The sequence below is a fragment of the Capra hircus genome, chromosome 26 (assembly GCF_001704415.2).
Source record: "Capra hircus breed San Clemente chromosome 26, ASM170441v1, whole genome shotgun sequence".
In the NCBI taxonomy this organism is placed as follows: domain Eukaryota; kingdom Metazoa; phylum Chordata; class Mammalia; order Artiodactyla; family Bovidae; genus Capra; species Capra hircus.
The window spans coordinates 36,967,364-36,987,906 of record NC_030833.1 but is presented as its reverse complement, the minus strand read 5'-3'; the positions used below and the strand labels follow the sequence as shown (position 1 = coordinate 36,987,906).

Genomic DNA, 20,543 nt, shown 5'->3' with positions numbered 1-20,543 from the left:
TTGCTGTTGCATCTGTTTAGAGTTTCCTGATTTAAAACAACTGCTTTCTTCAGAAAGGCTGTTATTTAGTTACTGAAATGGGAGTATCGCCAAAACGAAGAAAACAAGCATTTATTCTCTTGACCGTCTCTAATCCTAAAGTATTTGACGTTTTTAAAAATATTATATGGAAAACATGGTTACTTCTAGGTACAATACGATACATTCTGGAAGTTACTAGTAAACGGCGAGCTGCTAGTTGTCTTTGAGGACTGGAAAGCGGTGGCCCTCGAGTGCCTTACCCAGCGCTCCAGGGTACTTGGGACGTCTCCCCGGCTTGGGCTGAGGCGTCCCGGATTCAGAGACGCCGCCTTTTCACTGTTTGGAGCAGACCACTGTGGGTTCGCAGCGGCGATGGTCTTGCGTTTACTTTTCTCAGGCAAACATGCACCCGGCAATCCCCACCAGCACCCCGCCCCGAAACACGCACACCCCTCGGGTTGAGCCGTAGTGACTAGGACGCCCGAGTCCTGGCCATTTAGGGCCCCACAAGAAGCCCGGAAAGCAACTATGTAGCCTGATGGGATGGAAGGATACGAAGGGGGAGGGATCGGTGAATTTGGTCCTCGAGACCCGAAAGGCGCCCAGGGATGTCTGCTCCTCGTGGGGTTGGGGGGGGGGGCGGGTCTCCGTGAAGCTTTGGGCAGCAGTGACTATCCCCTTTTGAAGGGTTCTGGAGGTGGACCGGAGACCTCGAAGGGGAGGGGATGTCGAAGAATCGCAACCCGGGCCATCCTTTGTAGTCGAAGACCGCAATTTCCCTGAAATAAAAGCAGAGCAAAGGGGAGAACGCCTATCCCTTTTAACCTTGAAGTGCCGTGGGAGCCTTGGGAAGTGGCACTGGAAGTTAGAGAGAGCCCCGTTAGCTCCCTGCGCTAGGTCAGTCCACTCGCCGAGCTCCTGCTTGGAGTCGGGAAGTTCTTGGCGCGAAACCGCAGGCCCCGCCCGGGGATCCGCGTCCGGCACGGCACGGCTGAGCGGTAGCGCAGCAGCTGCTGCCACTCCCCACACCAGCCCCCTGGAGAGCGCGCCGCTGCCCACCGCCTCCAATCATTACCCTGCGTGGAGCGCCTTAAATATGCAGAGGCGCGTCACGTCGTGTGGATCGGGATCAATCCGCAGGGAGCAATCCAGTATCTATATAAATGTTGCCTGGGTAGGCCGAGAAGGGTTAAAAGGCTGGAGAAGAGAGAGGTGGGCGGGGGTCTACACAACCCTGGTGAGCGCAGCCCTGGTTGGCAAACTGGTGAGTTGCTCCTCTCTTTGCCCTCCCTCGCTTCTTCTATCGAAGGAGTGCTGACCCAGGGAGGTGGGAGGTGCTGGGCGCGAGTGGTCCTGAGGCAGCCCGCACCCTCGCAAGGAGGTGGCATTTTGGCCCGGGAGCCATCGGACTCAGGAAAAAATCCTGAGCTCGCCGGTCTCTATGAAGGCACGTTCCCTAAGGGCGCGTGGTCACTGCGATCCTCCGCTGCCCCGCTGCTTGTAGAGCGAAGCCCCTGGTAAATCTCAGTTCTGGTCCCCAAGCCCCCGGGCCCTTTCCGGACAGAACAGGTGAGCACTGCGCGCCGCAGCTCCGGCGCTTCCTGCGCTTGGAGTGGCCCGGCCCCCGCAGGCTCGCCATGTTACCCTGGGGGCTGAGCTGCCTGTCCGTGCTGGGGGCGGTGGGCACCGCGCTCCTGGGCGCGGGCCTGCTACTCAGCCTGGCGCAGCACCTCTGGACGCTCCGCTGGACGCTGAGTCGGGACCGAGCCTCTGCCCTGCCCCTGCCCAAAGGCTCCATGGGCTGGCCCTTCTTCGGGGAAACGCTGCACTGGTTAGTTCAGGTGAGCAGTCCGTCGTTTCCGCACCTTCTTCTCTGTCCCCTCACTGCCTCTCAAGGTTCCCAGTGCTCGTATCCATTCTCTTCCTGTCGCCCAGGGCTCCAGGGAGCATATACAGCCCTCCCCTCTACCCAGCTTCTCCCTCGAAGGGACCGTGTGTCACTGGCGTTCTCTCCAGCACACCCTAAGACCCGACGCCACGCAGGGATGAACAGAGGGGTTCTAGAGCCCTATGTCCTGCCACCATTGAATCGGGAATCAGGGGCGCGTCTCAGCCCCGAGCTCTGGCACTCAGGTCCCCATTCTAAGCCTCTGTTTCCTCATCTCACCAATGAGAACGGGAGCATGTACATCCCGTAGGGTAGTCAGTCGCGAGGCCCCTTTGAGACCGTTTTGTAAAGAATAAGATGCCAGCCTGGAGCAGGAGGTTTTTATCAAGAGGCAGTTGGGATGTCCGGGCTAGTTTCGCAGCCGAGGCCCAGCGGCCCCATCCCTCTTCGCTTCTGGCTCCCAGGGCTCGCGCTTCCACAGCTCCCGCAGGGAGCGCTACGGGACGGTGTTCAAGACGCACCTGCTGGGCAGGCCAGTGATCCGCGTGAGCGGCGCGGAGAACGTGCGCACAGTCCTGCTGGGCGAGCACCGCCTTGTGCGTAGCCAGTGGCCGCAGAGTGCGCACATCCTTCTGGGCTCGCACACACTGCTCGGCGCGGTTGGAGAGTCGCACCGGCAGCGGCGCAAGGTGAGCCCAAAACAGAAGCGGCCGTCGGGAGGTCGGACCCGCGGCTTCTGAGCGGCTGCCGTGGGCCAGGCCGGGGCGAGGTGTTAGGGATACACTGTGAACCTGACCAGGACTCCTGACAAGTGAGTGGCATTGGGTTGGTAGTCCCTTACCTTCTCCGGGTTCGACTTATAAGGCCAGGACTGGGACTTAAAGATCCTTTCATCTTCGATCTTCTGCGACTCTGATGCCAGAACCGATGGAAATTCAAACTCAGTGTTAGGGACGACTTCCTGGAGTAGGTGGCCCCTGGAGCCTGGATGGAGAGGAGGCACTGTGTACATCAGACAAGAACTAGAGGGAATGGCGAGAGCAAAACCCAACACATTTGTGTCTGGGTCGCTTCGAAGAGGAAAAAGGGGCCGAAATTGGCCTCTTGGCTCCGCTGGAGTCGTGGAGCAGAGGAAACCGGACGGCTGCCAGGTCTGACCCTGTGTGTTCCCCTCAGATCCTGGCTCGAGCGTTCAGCCGTGCGGCACTGGAGCGCTACGTGCCTCGCCTGCAGGGGGCGCTGCGGCGGGAGGTGCGCTCCTGGTGCGCGGCTCGCGGGCCGGTCGCTGTCTATGAGGCCGCGAAAGCGCTCACCTTCCGCATGGCCGCGCGCATCCTGCTGGGGCTACGGCTAGACGAGGCGCAGTGCTCTGAGCTGGCCCGGATCTTCGAGCAGTTCGTGGAGAACCTCTTCTCCCTGCCCCTCGATGTGCCTTTCAGCGGCCTGCGCAAGGTACTGCCGCCCCGCCCGCCCCAGACCTTCCCTTTGAGGCTCCCTTGGTGCGCCATAGGCATCACCTCTGCTGGGTCACGGAGGCTCTGCCCAGTGTGGGGAGGCGGCATGGTGGCGGTGGGCGTTGGGGCTGGTCTCTGTCCTGACTCGCTGTGTGAGCTGGGGCGGGCCACACACCCTCTCTGGACCACGCCTGGCGGGACGAGCTCCAGCCCCAGCAGCCGCGGGTTTCCCGACGTTGGGTCTCGGTGGCAGGAGACCAGCCAGTCGCCCCGGCCCCTCCCCAGAGCGGCGCCTCCAGGCTCGGCCTGCAGCGCCTCTTTGGAAGCCCCGTAGCTGGGCAACGGATGGGAGCGCAAGGGCCGCAGACACGCCCCCGGCCCAGGCCAGCGCCAGCCGGGGTTGGAGAGGGGTGGGTGTCGGCTCACCGCCCGCGGCCCCAGGCCCGCTAGTTTCCGGATTAGAGAACCATGGCCTCTTCAAACTTCAGAGCAATGGGCCGGACTTAGAGAGCAACTGATCTGGGGCTTCTTACTGTGCCAATGTCCTGGTTTTCATTCACCCAATTAAAAATAATAGTTATGTGTAAAGGGACCTGATATATGGACCGATTGCCTAGGGTACATTTTTCTGGTTTAATCCTCTAGGTTGTAAAATATTATTCTCATTTAATTGATGAAGAAACTGAAGCTCCAAGAGGTTAAATGACTTGCCCAAGATCACACAGCTAGCAGGGGCAGAGGCAAGATTTGACACCTCCCCACCCCGTCGCGGGCTCCCCCGACAAGAAGCCGATGTGCTCAAAAAGCTTCCCCTGGCAGATGCTTTCTCACTGTGCTTGCCCCCTGAACTCTGGGGGACCACCTCAGCCCTCTTGCCTACGCCTTTACAAAGGCTAATTAATGTTTAGAACTTCCAGTGTTGTCCCTTAAGCCGGAGCTTTCCTGAGCACATCAAGGTGCCCCTTCCTCTCTGCACTGGTGCCGCTGCCCCTCCATGCAGGGGAAGGGCAGTGGGCTAAGTCCCAGGCTGAGTCCTCTGCCAAGCACAGACACTTGAAGCTGCGTGACCCTGGACAATTGCTTGACCTCTCTGAGCCTCAGCATCCTCCCCTTAGGAGGACAGTAAACTGTTTACCTTGTTCCAAAGAGGGGCTTGTGATCATCAAGAGAGAATGGTGTATGAGGGTAAAGGACAAATTCCTGAGCCTTTATTGAGTCCCTTCTACAGTGTGGAGCTAAGCTGGGTATCTGTCAACGCTGGCTTTCAGCAGAGCCGGACCAGCACTGGGAAGATGTGTCTGTGGGGGTTAGGTGTCCAGGGCTAGCCCCCTCTGCCTTCCTACCCCCAACTCCCTTCGCTCCCCACACATCAGGGCATTCGGGCCCGGGACCAGCTGCATCGGCACCTGGAGGAGGCCATTGCGCAGAAGCTTCTTGAGGACAAGTCTGCTGTGGAGCCAGGCGATGCCCTCGATGGGATCATCCACAGCACTAGGGAACTGGGCCATGAGCTGTCAGTGCAGGAACTGAAGGTATGTGGAGGGATTCCTCCTCCCCTCTTTTGCATGTATAGCAGGTCTCTACATACAGGCTGAATCCCTGGAACAACGGAGCAACATCCTGTTTGGCCCCACTTGGAGCCACAGACACTCCTCGGGGTGAGGGAAAGAGGAGACCTGGGTCCAGTCCTGGCTCAGCTGCACCCCCTACCTCTGTGGCTTTGGGCCAAGCGAAGGCATGAATCCTAGGTCCTCCCTTACAGCTTCCAGCAGCAAACAGCTCTCCTCTTCCCCACTTCCCTGTCACTTCATGCTTTCTCCTCTGCTGTCTGCCTGCCTATGACGCTGTCTTCACCCCTTCTCTCTACAAACCCTAAGGGTTCAGGGTCAAATTCCACAGTTCCTTGAAATGTCCCCTTTCATCCCCAAATCTACGCATCCATGAGCCAGCTTGGCACCTGGTACCTCGGGTACTGGTCTGTTTTGCCACTGAGAATCGACTGGAGAATTAGAAACTGCCACCCCTCTCCCCCATGCATGCATAGAACACATGCAGTGAAAGTAAGGAGGGAAGCTTTGGAATGACCCCTGGGCCCACCTGCTTGAGAACCCAAAAAGAAATGTAGAGGTTGGGGGTGGCAGGCAGGGGAGTTAGAAATGGAAACACTTCATCCCTTCCATAAGCAACTGCCTTCCTTTCTCTGGCACTCAGTTTGCCACTATTGAGCCACTGAGCCTGAGTGTCTTCTCTGAAAATGGGACTAACAGTCTCTTTCCTGACTTCTGGGTGGTTGTGAAGTCTGGAAGAGTCAAGAGGTTAGAAGTAGATGAGCAGGGCGCTGGTGAGTCGTGGGGGAGCCGGCGGATAGGAATAGTTCCAGGCTGGGGAGGGGAGTGGTACAGAAGGCCTTGGCAGAGCTGGGGAGGGCATGACAACACAGTCCAGGCTCTCAGGAAGGGACCCACTAGCCAGGAATCTTCAGTTCTGGCTGGTCAGGAAGGACCCTGGAGCCCCAAGGTCTCTGTCCCAGCTCCCCATCTTCTCCAGAACAGGCAGTTAGCCTTAGATCAGCTCATTCATTCCACAAGCAGATTCTACCTATTCAGTGCCAGACTCTATACAATGAGCAAACATAGCCTCTGCTGGAGAGGAGGGGTCCACGCTCACCCTGTGATCACATCCATCAGTGTGTAAACACACACCTGCTGCTGCCAGGAAGGAAGACACCATACTGGGAGCTGGGAGGGCACAGGCAGGCAGTGAAGGCTGGGGCCTGGATGAAGATGCCTCCAGACAGTGCAGACGGGAAGCGGTGTAGTCACTCACTGGGACCGCCGCTAAGCGGGAGGAGGGCCACGGTGCTCACTTTGGTGCCAGGCTGCTGCTTCTGCTGCTGCAGGTGCCTTGGTCAATTCCACAGCAGTCACGGTCAGGACAGCCAGCTGCGTTGTCGGTAACACTGCGTGGTTAAGAGCACTGGACTCCTGGCCAGACTACTGCCCTTGGTGACCGTAGGGACCTTGGGCACCTCTCAGAGCCTCAGTAAAACAGGCAGAAACTGTGCCACACACAATGCGGATGAGAATCGAATGAATTAATTCGCTTAAAGCACTAAGAACACTACACCAAAAAAGTTCTGGCATTATCTATGGTTTCCCCAAGTGGCCGACTTGGGATTCAGTCCACTCGTGGACCCGCGCAGGTAGCCGAGTCTCTGAGCACTCTGCGCTCTGGTCTGTGCGCAGTGGCAAATGTGGGACCCCCTGCACCACAGCCCGGGAACCGGCTAATGGAGACAGCGCCCCTGGGCTGTCTTGCAGGAATCAGCTGTGGAGCTCCTCTTCGCCGCCTTCTTCACCACGGCCAGTGCCAGCACGTCCCTCGTCCTGCTACTCCTGCAGCACCCCGCAGCCATCGCCAAGATCCAGCAGGAGCTGGCGGCGCGGGGACTGGGGCGCGCCTGCGGCTGCGCGCCGGCGGCCTCGGGGGGCGGCGCTGGGCCCCCGCCCGACTGCGGTTGCGAGCCCGACCTCAGCCTGGCGGCGCTGGGCCACCTGCGCTACGTAGGCTGCGTGGTCAAGGAGGTGCTGCGCCTCCTGCCGCCGGTGTCCGGGGGCTATCGGACAGCCCTGCGCACCTTCGAGCTCGACGTAAGTGCGCCGCCCGCCCGCCCCGCCTTGCAGCCGGCCGCTGGGAGGTGGGGTAGGGGTTAGGACCGTGCTGTCTCCTTTTCCTTTCTCCGGGCCTCCTGGAAAATGGGCTGAATCCTATCACGTTTCCCAGAAACCAAGGTTGAGGATGCAAAGCAAGGTTAGGAACCCCGGGCTATGTGCTAAATTGCTTCAATCTTGTCCGACTCTGCGATCCCATGGACTGTAGCCCTCCAGGCTCCTCTGTTCATGGAATTCTCCAGGCAAGAATAGTAGAATGGGTTGCATTTCCTCCTCCAGGGGATCTTCCCAACCCAGGGGTAGAACCCACGTCTCGCGTCTCCTGCTTTGGCAGGTGGGTTCTTTACCACTAGTGCCACCTGCAAAGATTTTGACTGCGGTCTGGGTAGTCAACTCAATTAGAGGCCAGTTTTAGAATAAAATCATCCTTTTCTCTGGCCAGCACTCCCCTTTCAGCCAGTGAGGCTGGGTAGGGCACAAAGAGCTGCCCACTCTGTCCTGTACCCCATTTCTCTGGCTCTCTCACAAGATAAAGGAACCAATCAATGCTACCTGTCCAGGGTTCTGGCTGAGGCCAGGTTCCAGGAAAGCAGGATTATTAAAATATGGGTAGTGATCAGGTTGGCGTGAGCTGGGCAAGAAAGTTAAGGTTTAGGCCCAGCTTTCTCTCTGTATGACCTTGGGTAATTCCCTTCTCACTCTGGGCCTCAGTTTGCTCTCTGGAGGGAAGCTGCCTTGGTCCCTTCCAGCTTTAACTGGAAGGGGAGGGGAGGGGAATGCTAACACTGCCAAACTGAGGGTGTTGGCCACTGCACCCCCACCTCCACCCCCAGCCCCATCCTTGGGCAGCTCCAGGCAGAGTGGGCACCTTCTCCCCTCTGCCTTAAACAGCCAGTGTCCCCATTGAATGCCAGAGTTTGAGAGGAGGAGATGACTGGATGGCATCACGGACTCAAAGGACATGAATTTGAGCAAACTCCTGGAGATAGTGAAGGACAGGGAAGTCTAGCATGCTGCAGTCCACAGGGTGGCAAAGAGTCGGACACGACTTAGCAACTGAACAAGAGAAAGAGATTCTGCCCTTGAGGCGCTGTTGTGGAGAGAAAGGGGGGCAGAGCCAGCAACTCCATCACCAACTGGTGTGAAGAAGAGAGTGACCTCTAGCTGAATGATACCAAAACATTTTGGGAACTGGCATTTGAACTGGAGCAGTGAAAGGTTAAGATGGGGACCACACATCACCAAGACGGCATGGTCCAGACAAAGGTAGGTGGATTAGTGAGGTGTTTAGCAGTGTCTGGGATGCTGAATTTTGGAGTTCAGACATCATTGAGCAGGCCTGGGGTGCCAGAGTGAATAGGGGCAGGGGTCTTAGCCATCCTTCAGGTTCCAGATGGGAAAACGGAGGCCTAGAGAGGAGAGGGCACGCCTTGATGATCTCAAGATTTTCTATTTGCCTGTTGAGAGCAAGGCTCTCCTGAAGCCTGTTCAAGGGAGGAAGCCGGATAGTCGGGGCTGGAAGACCTCTCAAAAGTGGAATAGTTGAAATAGTTGAAAAAGAGGTGAGCTGAGGGAACATGAAAGCTGCCTTCATCATTTTAAGCTTCCTTCCAACAATTTAATCCTCACATGCACCTTCTCAGAGTGTGGCTACTGGATCTGAAGGTTATGTACAGCTCATGGCTAGTGAGTACAGAGAGGCAGTTTTCAGTTGAGTGTAAAGAGCTGAAAAATTGAGATGACTGTAAAGGAGCTGTCTTTGCATTGCTCTGACGCAGGCAGCTGGTACATGCAGGACTCGAATTTAGGTCTCCTAATGTGAGAAGAAAACCGACAAAATAGTGAACAAGAGCAGAGCACACTCACTGACCACTAGTACATATGTCAGACCCGTTATTTGAATCCTAACAAGAAAATGGGCATTTTTGTTCTCACTTAATCACTTAAGAAACGGAGACTCAGAGATGATGTAGCCAACGTCACACAGCTCACCAGAGAAGGCGCTGAAACAGACGTGAATGCAAAGCGGTCTCCTAGCTTCCGGTTAAGACGCTCGTCCCTGCGGGTTTGGAAGCCTGTTTGATGAACCGCGGGTGAAGGATCGGTTAGGGCTGGGTTTCCGGGTGTCTGGTGGTCAGGCGGGTCTCCTCACCTCCCCGCAGGGCTACCAGATCCCCAAGGGGTGGAACGTGATGTACAGCATCCGAGACACGCACGAGACGGCCGCAGTGTACCGCAGCCCGCCGGAGGGCTTCGACCCAGAGCGCTTCGGCACTGCGGGCGACGATGCGCGGGGCGCCGCCGGCCGCTTTCATTATATCCCGTTCGGCGGCGGTGCGCGCAGCTGTCTTGGCCAGGAGCTGGCGCAGACCGTGCTCCAGCTGCTCGCTGTGGAGCTGGTGCGCACGGCGCGCTGGGAACTGGCCACGCCTGCCTTCCCCGCCATGCAGACCGTGCCCATCGTGCACCCGGTGGACGGGCTGCGGCTCTTTTTCCACCCTCTTGCGTCTCCGGCGGCGCAGGATGGGCAACGCCTCTGACCTGCTGCGCTGTGGAACCTGGCTTAGCCAGCGGCTGCGGCGATCCTGCGGCACCGCCCATCTGCTGTTCTCCAGTGCCGGGTTCGGAGCGCTCTCATTCATCAAAAGGTTCCTGAACGCAACTCTGTGTCCGACTCTGAGGGAGGAGACTCATGAGCCACCCCCACCGCACTTGGAGAAGCGTCCTGGCTGGTGGGACGGTGCCTCCAGTACTTCGCCCCCTTAGGGAGGATAGGTAGTGGCCCAAGACTTTTATGCCCTTCCCAGGATTTCAAAGCAGGGATGGTGGGAACACTTCCCCTAGGATTCAAGCTGGGGAGGAGGCATGGGTCTTGGGGAGGTGGGGTCGGTTGGGCCGTCGAATGAGGGAGGACCTGCAACTGTCTCGAGGAAGCGGAGACTCCAGGAGCGCATCTCTGGCCTGGCTTTGGGCCATAGGAAGACACTGAGAAGGCGCCCAACGGAAGGCCCTCAGGCAGCTGGCCTCCGCTAGGTGCGCCCTGGCCACTCTGCCTGTCTCGGCAGAAACCCAGAATTGCGGGCGCTTTCAGGGCTCTAAACAGGATCAACAGAGCCGGATTCTACTGGCGATTTCTTAAAAGAAAAATTCCTAGTTCAAGAACGCATATAATCTCTCCATTTATAGAGGGGAGAATAGGTACACCGAGAGGATTTTAAGGCTGGATTATTTTCATGGGGGGTTGAGACATAATCAGAGAAGTTTGGGGTATTTGTACCCAAAACAGGAAGGCCGAGAAATCGTTTCCTGGCAGTAGTTGAGTGAGAAGGCTGCAGCTTAGCTGGGCAGCTGCTCCTTGGTAGGAAAGTGGGATCGACGTGGCAGAGACTCAAGAAAGACCTCCCTCCTCCCCGGAAGGGCCTGCCCTTCATATACCCGGAGAGGGGCTAGGAACTGGACAGCCTGGGGCCCAGGCTGCTGGAACCTCTCTTGAGCATAGCCCCAGGGAACTGAGCTACCGATTATCTCAAGATGACAGCTGACTGCAGGGACGCCCTGGTTCAACCTCCTTGATTACAAGGAGAGACTGAGGCCGGAGCCTAGACCACTCAGCCAGTGCTCTCCTCCACCCCATCCCTTACCCCCTACTCCAGTCTCTGGCCTGTGGCCACCATGTAGTTCTTGGGCTTTTATCCTTTCATAGTGATCCCTAGGTTGGCCTAAGGACGCTCTGGACCTTTCCAACACAAAAATTCCCAAGAGTGCTTAAATCTAAACCAAGAGCCTCCTTTTTTCCTAACAACTGTAACCTGCTGCCCACCTTCGGACAGGCTGGGGGCAGTTAACCATGATGGGTGAGCCAGAGAAGTTGCCGCCAAGTCCTCAGCTGACCCCTTAGTGAACCAGAAGGAACCAGAAAGTACCCTCCTGACCTTAGGCTTAAGGTGGATCCTGGGGCCAGAAGGGAAGGGGAGGCAGCAGGCTTAGGCAGGGCCCAGTAGCTCAGGAGCAGGAGTGCAGCGGGCCCTTCTGAGCTCAACTGACACAGTCATAACCCCCATCTGCAACAATTCATCACCCACCGCAGGCCCTGGCGCCATGGGATCTGCAGGCAGGCGCCGGAGCCACAGAGCCGGTGAAAGTGGTAGATCTGAGGCCTGCCCTCAGGGCGCTCCTGGCGCTGCAGAGACAACATCTCAGCCCAGAAGCGCCACTAGGGTCAGGGGGTGGGAAGACCAGGGCTTGGGGGTGATTCTGATTTGAGGAGAGATAGATGGGGCGGGGCTCTCAGAAGCCTGGACCTCGCAGGTTCCAAGATACCTGATTTAGGCGCTGTGTGGTCTGTACTAAACTATAATAAGCCTCTGAAAGGGCAGCTTCAGTTTTACTGTGACTTCCCAGTGATACATCGACTCATCATTTCAAGGAAAATCAGAGCTCTTGCTTCCCCTGATTCTCTGAGGAAGGGGCAGATGCGATTCTTACCCTCTTGGACTTGGTGTGCTCTCAAAGGAAAGAGACAGTAAATAAACTAACAAAGAGCAAGACTAATTCTGATGATGGTAGAGCTATTTCGAGAGAATAAAACAGGCCTGTCATACAGAGTGCCTGGAGGCTCTGCTGGGCCTGCTGGGGGCTGCAAAGAGTGGCATTCGACTTTGGAAGGAACCAGCCAGGGGTGTCCGGGGATAGAAGAGCCCCAACCAGAGAGTACAGCAGGTTTAGAACCGAGGGGGTGGGAATCTGCTCAAGACGAGGGAAGAAAGTGTTGAAGGGAGAAAAGTGGGGGAGGGGTGCTTCAGCTGACCGCAGTCAGGAGCTCACCTCCCTGCCCAGCGAAAAACTACTCCCCACCCCTGCCAACCCTTACCACCAGTCTGTTTTGTAAACATCTTAGAAACATTATTTTCTCCCTACCCACCAGCACCCAAGAAAGCCTGGCAAGGTTTCTAGATCAAAGTTCTTATTGGTTTGGTCAAGAGGATCCTTCCCCTCTTCAAGATACACTTTAGTGCTCTTCACCATCCCATTTAATCCTTTCCCCCGGTCGCCCACGCAGGTCTGGATCGTAGATAGAGTAAAACATTTTCCCCCTTTGTGGCGATTTCCAGCGGGCAAGCCCCGCTCATCTTGTGACCCGGCGCGCGCTGAACTTGGCGAGATGGCCCTGCAGAGTTCACTCAGATGTCACGGTCCGGCCCGCAGGGGTCACAGGCGGGTCAGGCCGGAGGACTGGGACTGGGCCCCAGGTCACGCCCCCGCTGGCCTGCTTTGCTCACCGGCCGGAGGCACCGTCCAGAAAGGGGCGGGCCTGGGGTTTCTGAGAATTACCTCCAGCGCGTCTCGCCCGGTTCCAGCCGGTGCCCCGAAGTGGTCTGTCACTGTTTACAGTTGTCAGTTCATTTGAAGAAACGATTGTGGGCGAGACCCTTCCCCGGAACACCTCTGAAACACCAGTGCAGGGTTATGGTGAACCGCCGATTCTCCGAAAGACATCCTGGGGCTAGCCAGGCGTGGAACGTTCCTGCGAGCTTGAGGTCCCCGCGACTCTGCAGACGTTGCCGGACCCGCCGGGTTGGGGGACCACGCGGGAAGGTCGCGTATTTAACTTAACAGCTCTCAGGATCAAAGTGTTTTCCATCTCCAAGGGACGCTTTCCAAGGCGAGGCTTGCTCCTGTGAGAGCCGCTCTTCGGCTTTAAACAAACTTATACATTGTTGTTTCGTTTTCGGCGCGGCTGGTGGATTCAGCGCTGAAACCGAGGGAGCGAGTGGCCCTGACTGGTCCGAGGCAGTTCGGACCCTGTCCCACTGTCTCGACAGGGTTGGAAACGGGGAGCGCACGTGCGCTTCTCGCAGTGTCCGAGCTCCAGGCTGTGGCTGCAGGAGCGGCCAATCGTATAGGTGGGCAATGGCCAGAAGATCCACTTCCCAGTCAGGATTCTCTCAACACTCTTAATAGCGGCCGGTAGAGGCCTGGGTTTAGGACCCAGCACCCACTCTCCTCTGGGTGGGTTTCTGCCCGATGGGAGCTGGAGAGCCCAGGTCACCCTGGCAAGGTAGCCTAGCCTGGGGTAGGGAAGAGTATGTGCAATCTTAGCCTAGCCTAAGGTAGCCCAGCCTGGGGCTGGGAAGAGTATATGCAACCATAAACCCCTTTTGGAAACTCACAACTACCTGGAGGTGTAGACTGGTCAGGAAAGGTCACCTCCACATCAAGGAGGAGGAAATGGGCTCAAGGATGTGCGGTGACTTGCCCAAGATCATTCAAGTAGAGATGGATCCGGGACTCAGGGCCCCAAATCTGGGCTTTCCATCCATCCTCCTGCATCTCAGTGTCTTAATCCTGCGAGGTTTAAGGACCCTCTTCCCTTCTGCCTAGCTGGAGCTGCTAACCCCAGGGCCCTCGGAATCCGGCTTTGGCCGGATTGCAGAACGCTGTTTGCCGCCGAGCCGCAGATGAATTGCCCCTGCGGTCCTTGGCTAGGGAGTCAGAGTCAGAGCTCAGACTGGAGCAGGGTTGCACCTGGAGTCCTGAGGATCTGGAGGCTCTCTTGAACCTTTAAGTAGGACCTTCCAAGACTTCATGATGTGAGCCTCGAGGGGTTTGGGGAGCTGGGAATTAGTGGTCAGCAGGTCGTGAATCTCCGCAACTCTCACTGGGATCCTGGCTCTGGGCTCTTCTGTGGGGTCTCTGGAAGAGTCAGGAGGCCTGCGTTTTGCTCCGCGTTCTGGACCTCAATTTCCTCACCTGTGGGACAAGGCAGCTGAAGATCCCTGAACGCACTCCTTTACTTCCTCTGCAGGTGGAAGGGGGCCCTGTAAAACAGCGGGTGCAGGCAGCTCTGGGCTGGGACCTCCGACGGGAGGGATTCCGAAGAGACCGCCAGGGAGCCCGGGGCGTGGAATTTCCGCTCGCCGGAGCCCCTGCCGCCGTCCGGGAGCCCCGCACACTTTGTATGGGGGCAGCAGGCTGCTCCTAGCCCTGCGCCCCAGGAGGCGCGCTCCGAGAGAAGCCGCCGCGGCGCCGCCTCTGCCTCGGCGCGGAACAAACGGTTAAAGATTTGGGCAGCGCCTCGCGGGGGGAGGAGCCAGGGGCCCAATCCGCAATTAAAGATGAACTTTGGGTGAACTAATTTGTCTAAGGTAACGTGGGCAGCAACCTGGGCCGCCTATAAAGCGGGCGCGCGGCGGGATTCAGAGCGCTGAGGGTGGCGGCAGGTGGCGCGGAAGGTCGCGGCGCGCCATGGGGCTCCCGGCTCTGCTGGCCAGTGCGCTCTGCACCTTCGTGCTGCCGCTGCTGCTCTTCCTGGCCGCGATCAAGCTCTGGGACTTGTACTGCGTGAGCAGCCGGGACCGCAGCTGTGCCCTCCCTTTGCCTCCCGGAACGATGGGCTTCCCCTTCTTTGGGGAAACACTGCAGATGGTGCTACAGGTAAAGGAGCTTGGGGCGGGATTGGACGATTCTCCCGAGCCCGACGCGGCTCCAGACTTCCACTGAAGCGCCCCCCGGGAGGGAGGTGACTGGGGCTAGGATCAGGACTGGCGGGAGGCTCGGCGCTCCCCGGCGCCCCCTCACGCCCGCCTCTCTCCTCCGCTTTCCTCTCGCAGCGAAGGAAGTTCCTGCAGATGAAGCGCAGGAAATACGGCTTCATCTACAAGACGCATCTGTTCGGACGGCCCACGGTGCGGGTGATGGGAGCGGACAACGTGCGGCGCATTTTGCTCGGAGAGCACCGGCTGGTGTCGGTCCACTGGCCCGCGTCAGTGCGCACTATCCTGGGTTCTGGGTGCCTCTCTAACCTGCACGATTCCTCGCACAAGCAGCGCAAGAAGGTGAGGGAGGGGTGGCGGCTCCTGGACAGGAAGTGGGAGCCGATTCGAGTAAGGGGTTCGGGCAGACAGGTGCTGGGCGAGCGCCAGCTGCATAAGGCATCGGCTGGGACCCTCTCAAACTCAGTGTAGCTTTCCCAGCCAGGAAGTGCCTTGGGTCTGGTGGGGTTGTAGATGTCTAGAAGGAGACCCTGGAAGGCAAGAGGGGCGGGTGGGGCCGGGCTTTAATACTCTTCCCTCCTCGGAGTTCAGGTGATCATGCAGGCCTTCAGCCGCGAGGCGCTTCAGTGCTACGTGCCAGTGATCACCGAAGAAGTGGGCAACTACTTGGAGCAATGGCTGAGCTGTGGCGAGCGCGGCCTCCTGGTCTACCCCCAGGTGAAGCGCCTCATGTTCCGCATTGCCATGCGCATCCTGCTGGGCTGCGAGTCCCGGGTGGCGAGCGGCGGGGAAGACGAGCAGCAGCTGGTAGAGGCCTTCGAGGAAATGACCCGCAATCTCTTCTCGTTGCCCATAGACGTGCCTTTCAGCGGACTGTACCGGGTAAGGGCGCCTTGTGGGGTTCGGAGCTAGAGCTCCGGGGGCGCGGGATCCGGACGTCTGCTCACCGCGGTGCGCTCTCTGCGCTCAGGGCCTGAAGGCGCGCGACCTCATCCACGCGCGCATCGAGGAGAACATTCGCGCCAAGATCCGCAGGCTGCGGGCGGCGGATGCGGGCGGGGGCTGCAAAGATGCCCTGCAGTTGTTGATCGAGCACTCGTGGGAGAGAGGAGAGAGGCTGGACATGCAGGTAAGCCGCAGCTTCAGGAGCGGCACGGCGGAGTTTGATCCCCTGGCTTCCCAAAAGCAGTTCCTAGGGTCTCCAAAGTGCCCGCAGAGGGGCCCAGGTTCCCAGAATGAGAAGCCCTCCCAGACCCCAGGGACTGGACCCAGAGGTTGAGATACCGGGTCTACAGAGCTCTGGGGAGAGGCTTCGTCGCCCATCCCTTTCAGGTTTTAAAGGGAAAGTTGGAATTCCCAAGATGTGAGTAATGTTGGGTGACTGTAATACAACTAACGCTTTAAGAGTTCCAAAGAGAGCGGGAACTTACTGGCCTTCCTGGCTCTAGCTGAACTAAAGGGTCTTAGCATTTTGTTTAAATGGATTTTCTGTCAGTCGACTTTCAGCCCTTCTCATCTTCCCTCCTGAATCCTCAGTTCTATTCTGAGTAGTTGCTCTGTAAAATTGCGTGCAGACTTGTCAAAACGTTGGTCTTAATCCACTTGTAGGCATTAAAGCAGTCTTCAACAGAGCTTCTCTTTGGAGGGCATGAAACCACGGCCAGCGCAGCTACATCTCTGATCACTTACTTGGGGCTCTACCCACATGTTCTCCAGAAAGTTCGAGAGGAGCTGAAGAATAAGGTAGGGGCCCTGGCAGTGGGGTGGGGTGTTGGCATGAGTTGAGGCGGCGGGGGGGGGGGGGGGGGGGGGGGGAGCGGTGGCTATTAGGTTAAAAACCTCAGCAGCTCTCTAGCCAAGTTCCCAATAGTTAAGTGTGCTGCCTTTCTTGAGTATCTGGGAAGTACAGGGCCAAGGGTGGGTGGGTTGGATGGTGGGAAAGATAATTAACTGTGTGAGTAAGAAGGAAGGAATCTTGAGCTATGATCCCACTCTGGCAGGGTTCAACCTTGTGTTTCTTCTCCACTTTTGGTGGATCCTTGGAGATTTTCAGACTTTCTTGGGTCTGTGTGTTCAAGGGCATGAATGGGGAACCCCTAGGGGGTTGCAGTGGCAGCCAGCAGCCTTGGTGGGGACTGGGGGAGGGGGAGAAACTCAGTGGTTCTAACTGGTGAGCTGCATTATCTTGGAATTGTAAATAATGGTTTGGGCCCAGGGGTGGAGGCAAATGGTCACTAGCTGCTCCTTGTTTCCCCCCACACTCTGGGATCATGAGGCTCTTTGGGTCCAGCCGCCACTTAAGCCCTGTTTACGTCTGCTGGGCTGATTTTATTGGAGCGCAGAATAACCGTTCACTCTGTGTGACTGTTTTGATAGGGTTTACTTTGCAAAGGCAATCAAGACAACAAGTTGGATGTGGAAATTTTGGAACAGCTTAAGTACATTGGGTGTGTTATTAAAGAGACCCTTCGATTGAACCCCCCAGTTCCAGGAGGGTTTCGGGTTGCCCTTAAGACTTTTGAATTAAATGTAAGTTAAAAGTTCTCTCTCACCCGCCCCTACCTTTTGTGTAGTAGTTTTAAATCTCCATTCGTTTCCTGTGCTTTGACTTAACATTTCTTTTGATAACATTACTCTGCCCCTGAATGTCTGTTTTTTTCTCTCTCCACCTCTCTTTCCTCCTTTTCTTTCAACTCATAACTCCGCCAAGGATATGTGTTAGATTTTTTTTTCCTGTTGACAGTTGAGTTTCAGTTTGTTAGCTCTTTGCACATCATAATCTTTTGCAGGGATACCAGATTCCCAAAGGCTGGAATGTAATCTACAGTATCTGCGATACTCATGATGTTGCTGATATCTTCACCAACAAGGAGGAATTTAATCCTGACCGCTTTCTGCTGCCTCACCCAGAGGATGCATCCAGGTTCAGCTTCATTCCATTTGGAGGAGGCCTTAGGAGCTGTGTAGGGAAAGAGTTTGCAAAAATTCTTCTCAAAATATTTACAGTGGAGCTGGCCAGGCATTGTGACTGGCAGCTTCTAAATGGACCTCCTACAATGAAAACGAGTCCCACTGTGTATCCTGTGGATGATCTCCCGGCCAGGTTCACCCGTTTCCAGGGGGAAATCTGATGGGCCGGAAAGCCCAGACCTCAGACTTATTTGAAGTGTACATAGGCATTTTTACCTAGTGTCGTGTTGATTTGATTATATTTAATTTCTAAATGTATATTATAATATTTATGTGTCTCTTCTACAGTACCGCAGTCTTTAAATATTAAAATAATGAATTTGGATAGTTTCCAAATAAAATAAAATCTGAAGGTGCTTGTCTTGCATGTAATATTCCTGTGGGAAAAAACTCACCGGTTTTATATTCATATATTTAACTAGAGTCCTAATGTCTACAGACATGACTTTGTCATCTGTGCCCATCTATTTTCTGAGAAGAAGAAACCTTACCTGTTTTTTTCTCCTAATAGTTATTAGAAAATATGTATTATATGTGTGTGTGTTAGTCCAAAGGTAATTTAGTAAATTTTTCCATGATAGCTTTTCCAAATAGAGAATATAAACTATCAGAGTTAATTTAAAAAATGAGAAGGGGTTTGCTTTACTTTAGAGAAAGTTGAATTTGGAAAGAGAACACTTTGAATTGATCCTCTTCTAATATAACACTTTCATAATTAGTACATTTAATACACATAAATCTATGGTATTGCATAGTGCTAGAACTGTTCTCTGAAATTAAATTTGTCTTTCAGGTAAGACAAAGTTATTGACTAAGACCCCAAATCACTGGCCTGCTTCCTTTACTCTGAAGTTGCATATGAAAACAGTATTGGAAAAGGCCAATCTTTGATTTAGATAAGCAAATCCAGGTTTTCTTTATTGAAAATAAGGCAGGAAGAGTAGATTTAGCAAACTGACAGATAAAGTTTTTATCTATGCCAGGCAATAGGGTGTGAGCCTGACATGACTGATAAAATGGCCCAGTCATGACCCTGTGAACCTTGGCTAACCTCCGCGAAAGCGCAATTTTGTCGCATTTCTGACCCTGGCATAGCCATGTTCTGAACTGAAGGCCAGACTCTCAATCCAGAAAGGTTAGCCCGGTGACTTGCTTATGCAAGCACATTTTCAGTTTTGAAATGGCACAATCTGCTTACTGAACCTCTGATGGCTTGTAGGTTTTGGACTTTAAAATTTTCATTACAATTTTAGAATCTGGCAACACTGCAGAAAAACTGGGTGGTCTAAATAGGTGTTTGAAAAGAATTCTGACTACAATGAGAGTTACATGTTCTACCTGACTTTAGTTTTTTAGGTGAAACTTGGATTGTAACTTCAGTTGGAATCCTCTGATATTTTAAGGGGTATTTACAGAATAATTTATAATAACCTTATAATGCCTTTTTTTTTTAATGAGAAAATACAGTTTTTTTTTTTCCAGTCAAAGCTTTAGTGTCCCTTGGTGTGCAAAGCTGACCCTTCCCCCCGTAACATTCACCCTGGATCATTCCAGTTAGGAACACACTAGCCTGAGGACATTATTTCAGATAATTTATCCAAGGTCATCTTTTAAGAGTTTCAGTACTTCTGTTTTTGCCAGAGGACAGTCAGTGTTTCAAAGCACTGTCTTAGGTGACTCCGTGACCGTGTGTCTCTATGAGCATAGTGCAGAAGGAAATTTGAGCCATTTTATCATGTAATTTAATTTTTAAAATCTGCCTTTATTTTTTATCGTGAGAGCTTGGAGGAAAGTGCTTCTGGCTTGCATTTCCCAGAGCAGTTAGCCTAATTATACTCATCGATTACAGAATAGTACAGAAATTTATCTCAAAAATACGTTAAAAACACAATCTTTGATAATGTGCTTAGTACTGAGTAAAGGCAGTTTGCATGTGTGTGAGGTGAGGCAGGATCAACGTTTGTGGGCTGCCGTGTGGCTTTAGATGGGCCAGGTCACATGGTCTGGGCAGGTGCGTTTTACAGCCCAGGCTCCTATGGATCAGCGTCCATATGTCACCTGGTGGAGAAGCATTTCAGGAGGAGGAGGTCAGTGTGTTGTAGACTTGGCCGAAGTTGGGGGAGATGGGGAGACCACTGTAAGAAAAGACTCTTTGGGCTCCCAGGGGCCTGGCACAGTGCTGTGCCCTCCTGGGCCTTGGGTGACCCTGCCAGCTGGCCCTCTGTCTCCCTTTCCTCATGTACCTCCTGCCCTGGCAGCCCCCCCCCCCCATTCTCTCTTCAGTCAGGGGTGTGGTATCACCAAGGACAGATTACTGTCAAGACTGGCATGTGAAGACTTCCAGCTTAGTCAGCAGCACATGCATCGGGATTGTAGCCGTCACCAGAGTAGCCCCAGGAGGCCCAGAGGGGGACTGTAACTTGCCCAGGGCCACCCAGGAAGTGGCAGAACCAGGAGGGACCTCCTGCTGCCTTTTCCTTCTTTCTTTTTCTCCCAACATCTAATAACACCTGCCTGATTTCTCTTTCTCTTACCGATGGCTAGGTTCAGGAGTGTCCACCTCCTGACTTCCCTTTGTGTCCCGCCCCCCTCCACCACTCTCTGTCCTGTGACAGTCCAGATCAGGAGACTGCAGGCAACTGGGGAAATGGGAGCAGAGACAGGAAGTGGCTGCTCCTCCCAGAACCCACATCTTCTTGAAAGTTTCAGGGTGCTTTTTGCATCCTGCCACCCCCCAGAGGTCCACAAGGGGGCGGGCTTCTCCCTGCTATGCCAAGCTCAGCACCCAGTGGCTCCCCCACCAGTGTCCATGAAATCCAGTGTCCACAGACTCTGGCCCAGGGCCTCCTTTTACCCCAGACAGCAAGAGGCCACAATCACCCATGGCTTAGCCTCAGTCTCAGGCCTGGTCGTGGCTGTTAGGCCCCTCTGGGAGGGTCACCCTGGCTGGGTTGATCTTTGATCTATACCATCTTTTGGTTTCAGAAGCAGCCACCATCCGCTGTGAATCTACGGTCAGCTGGCTCTGGTTTCAAGCCTTGTCCAT

The 20,543-nt window shown here is 55.1% G+C and overlaps 2 protein-coding genes across 3 annotated transcripts; both read left to right on the top strand.

The window, feature by feature from the left end:
• LOC106503632 (cytochrome P450 26C1) lies at positions 1,488-9,574 on the top strand. The gene is made up of 6 exons (XM_018041754.1): positions 1,488-1,862; positions 2,374-2,598; positions 3,086-3,361; positions 4,737-4,895; positions 6,684-7,013; positions 9,197-9,574. Exons 1-6 carry the CDS (start codon positions 1,659-1,661, stop codon positions 9,572-9,574), a joined length of 1,572 nt encoding a protein of 523 aa, XP_017897243.1. The 5' UTR covers positions 1,488-1,658.
• On the top strand, positions 14,191-17,864 carry LOC102175265 (cytochrome P450 26A1). 2 transcript variants are annotated; one of them, XM_018041726.1, is made up of 7 exons: positions 14,191-14,468; positions 14,645-14,869; positions 15,245-15,409; positions 15,498-15,656; positions 16,136-16,270; positions 16,904-17,056; positions 17,317-17,864. In XM_018041726.1, the coding sequence occupies exons 1-7, from the start codon at positions 14,280-14,282 to the stop codon at positions 17,656-17,658; spliced, it is 1,368 nt and encodes a 455-aa protein (XP_017897215.1). In that variant the 5' UTR covers positions 14,191-14,279; the 3' UTR covers positions 17,659-17,864. The 2 variants fall into 2 exon arrangements, with proteins under 2 accessions (XP_017897215.1, XP_017897214.1); XM_018041725.1 differs by having other exon boundaries at positions 14,192-14,468; positions 15,119-15,409.

What these genes read in the sequence shown, in the direction of transcription:
- LOC106503632 (XM_018041754.1), top strand. Translation starts at nt 1,659, where the DNA reads ATGTTACCCTGGGGGCTGAGCTGCCTGTCCGTGCTGGGGGCGGTGGGC. An exon ending in CGCACCGGCAGCGGCGCAAG is followed by an intron (nt 2,599 to 3,085) that starts GTGAGCCCAAAA and finishes TGTTCCCCTCAG; the next exon opens with ATCCTGGCTCGAGCGTTCAG. An exon ending in CTTTCAGCGGCCTGCGCAAG is followed by an intron (nt 3,362 to 4,736) that starts GTACTGCCGCCC and finishes CCCACACATCAG; the next exon opens with GGCATTCGGGCCCGGGACCA.
- LOC102175265 (XM_018041725.1), top strand. Translation starts at nt 14,280, where the DNA reads ATGGGGCTCCCGGCTCTGCTGGCCAGTGCGCTCTGCACCTTCGTGCTG. An exon ending in CGCACAAGCAGCGCAAGAAG is followed by an intron (nt 14,870 to 15,118) that starts GTGAGGGAGGGG and finishes CTCGGAGTTCAG; the next exon opens with GTGATCATGCAGGCCTTCAG. An exon ending in GAGAGGAGCTGAAGAATAAG is followed by an intron (nt 16,271 to 16,903) that starts GTAGGGGCCCTG and finishes CTGTTTTGATAG; the next exon opens with GGTTTACTTTGCAAAGGCAA.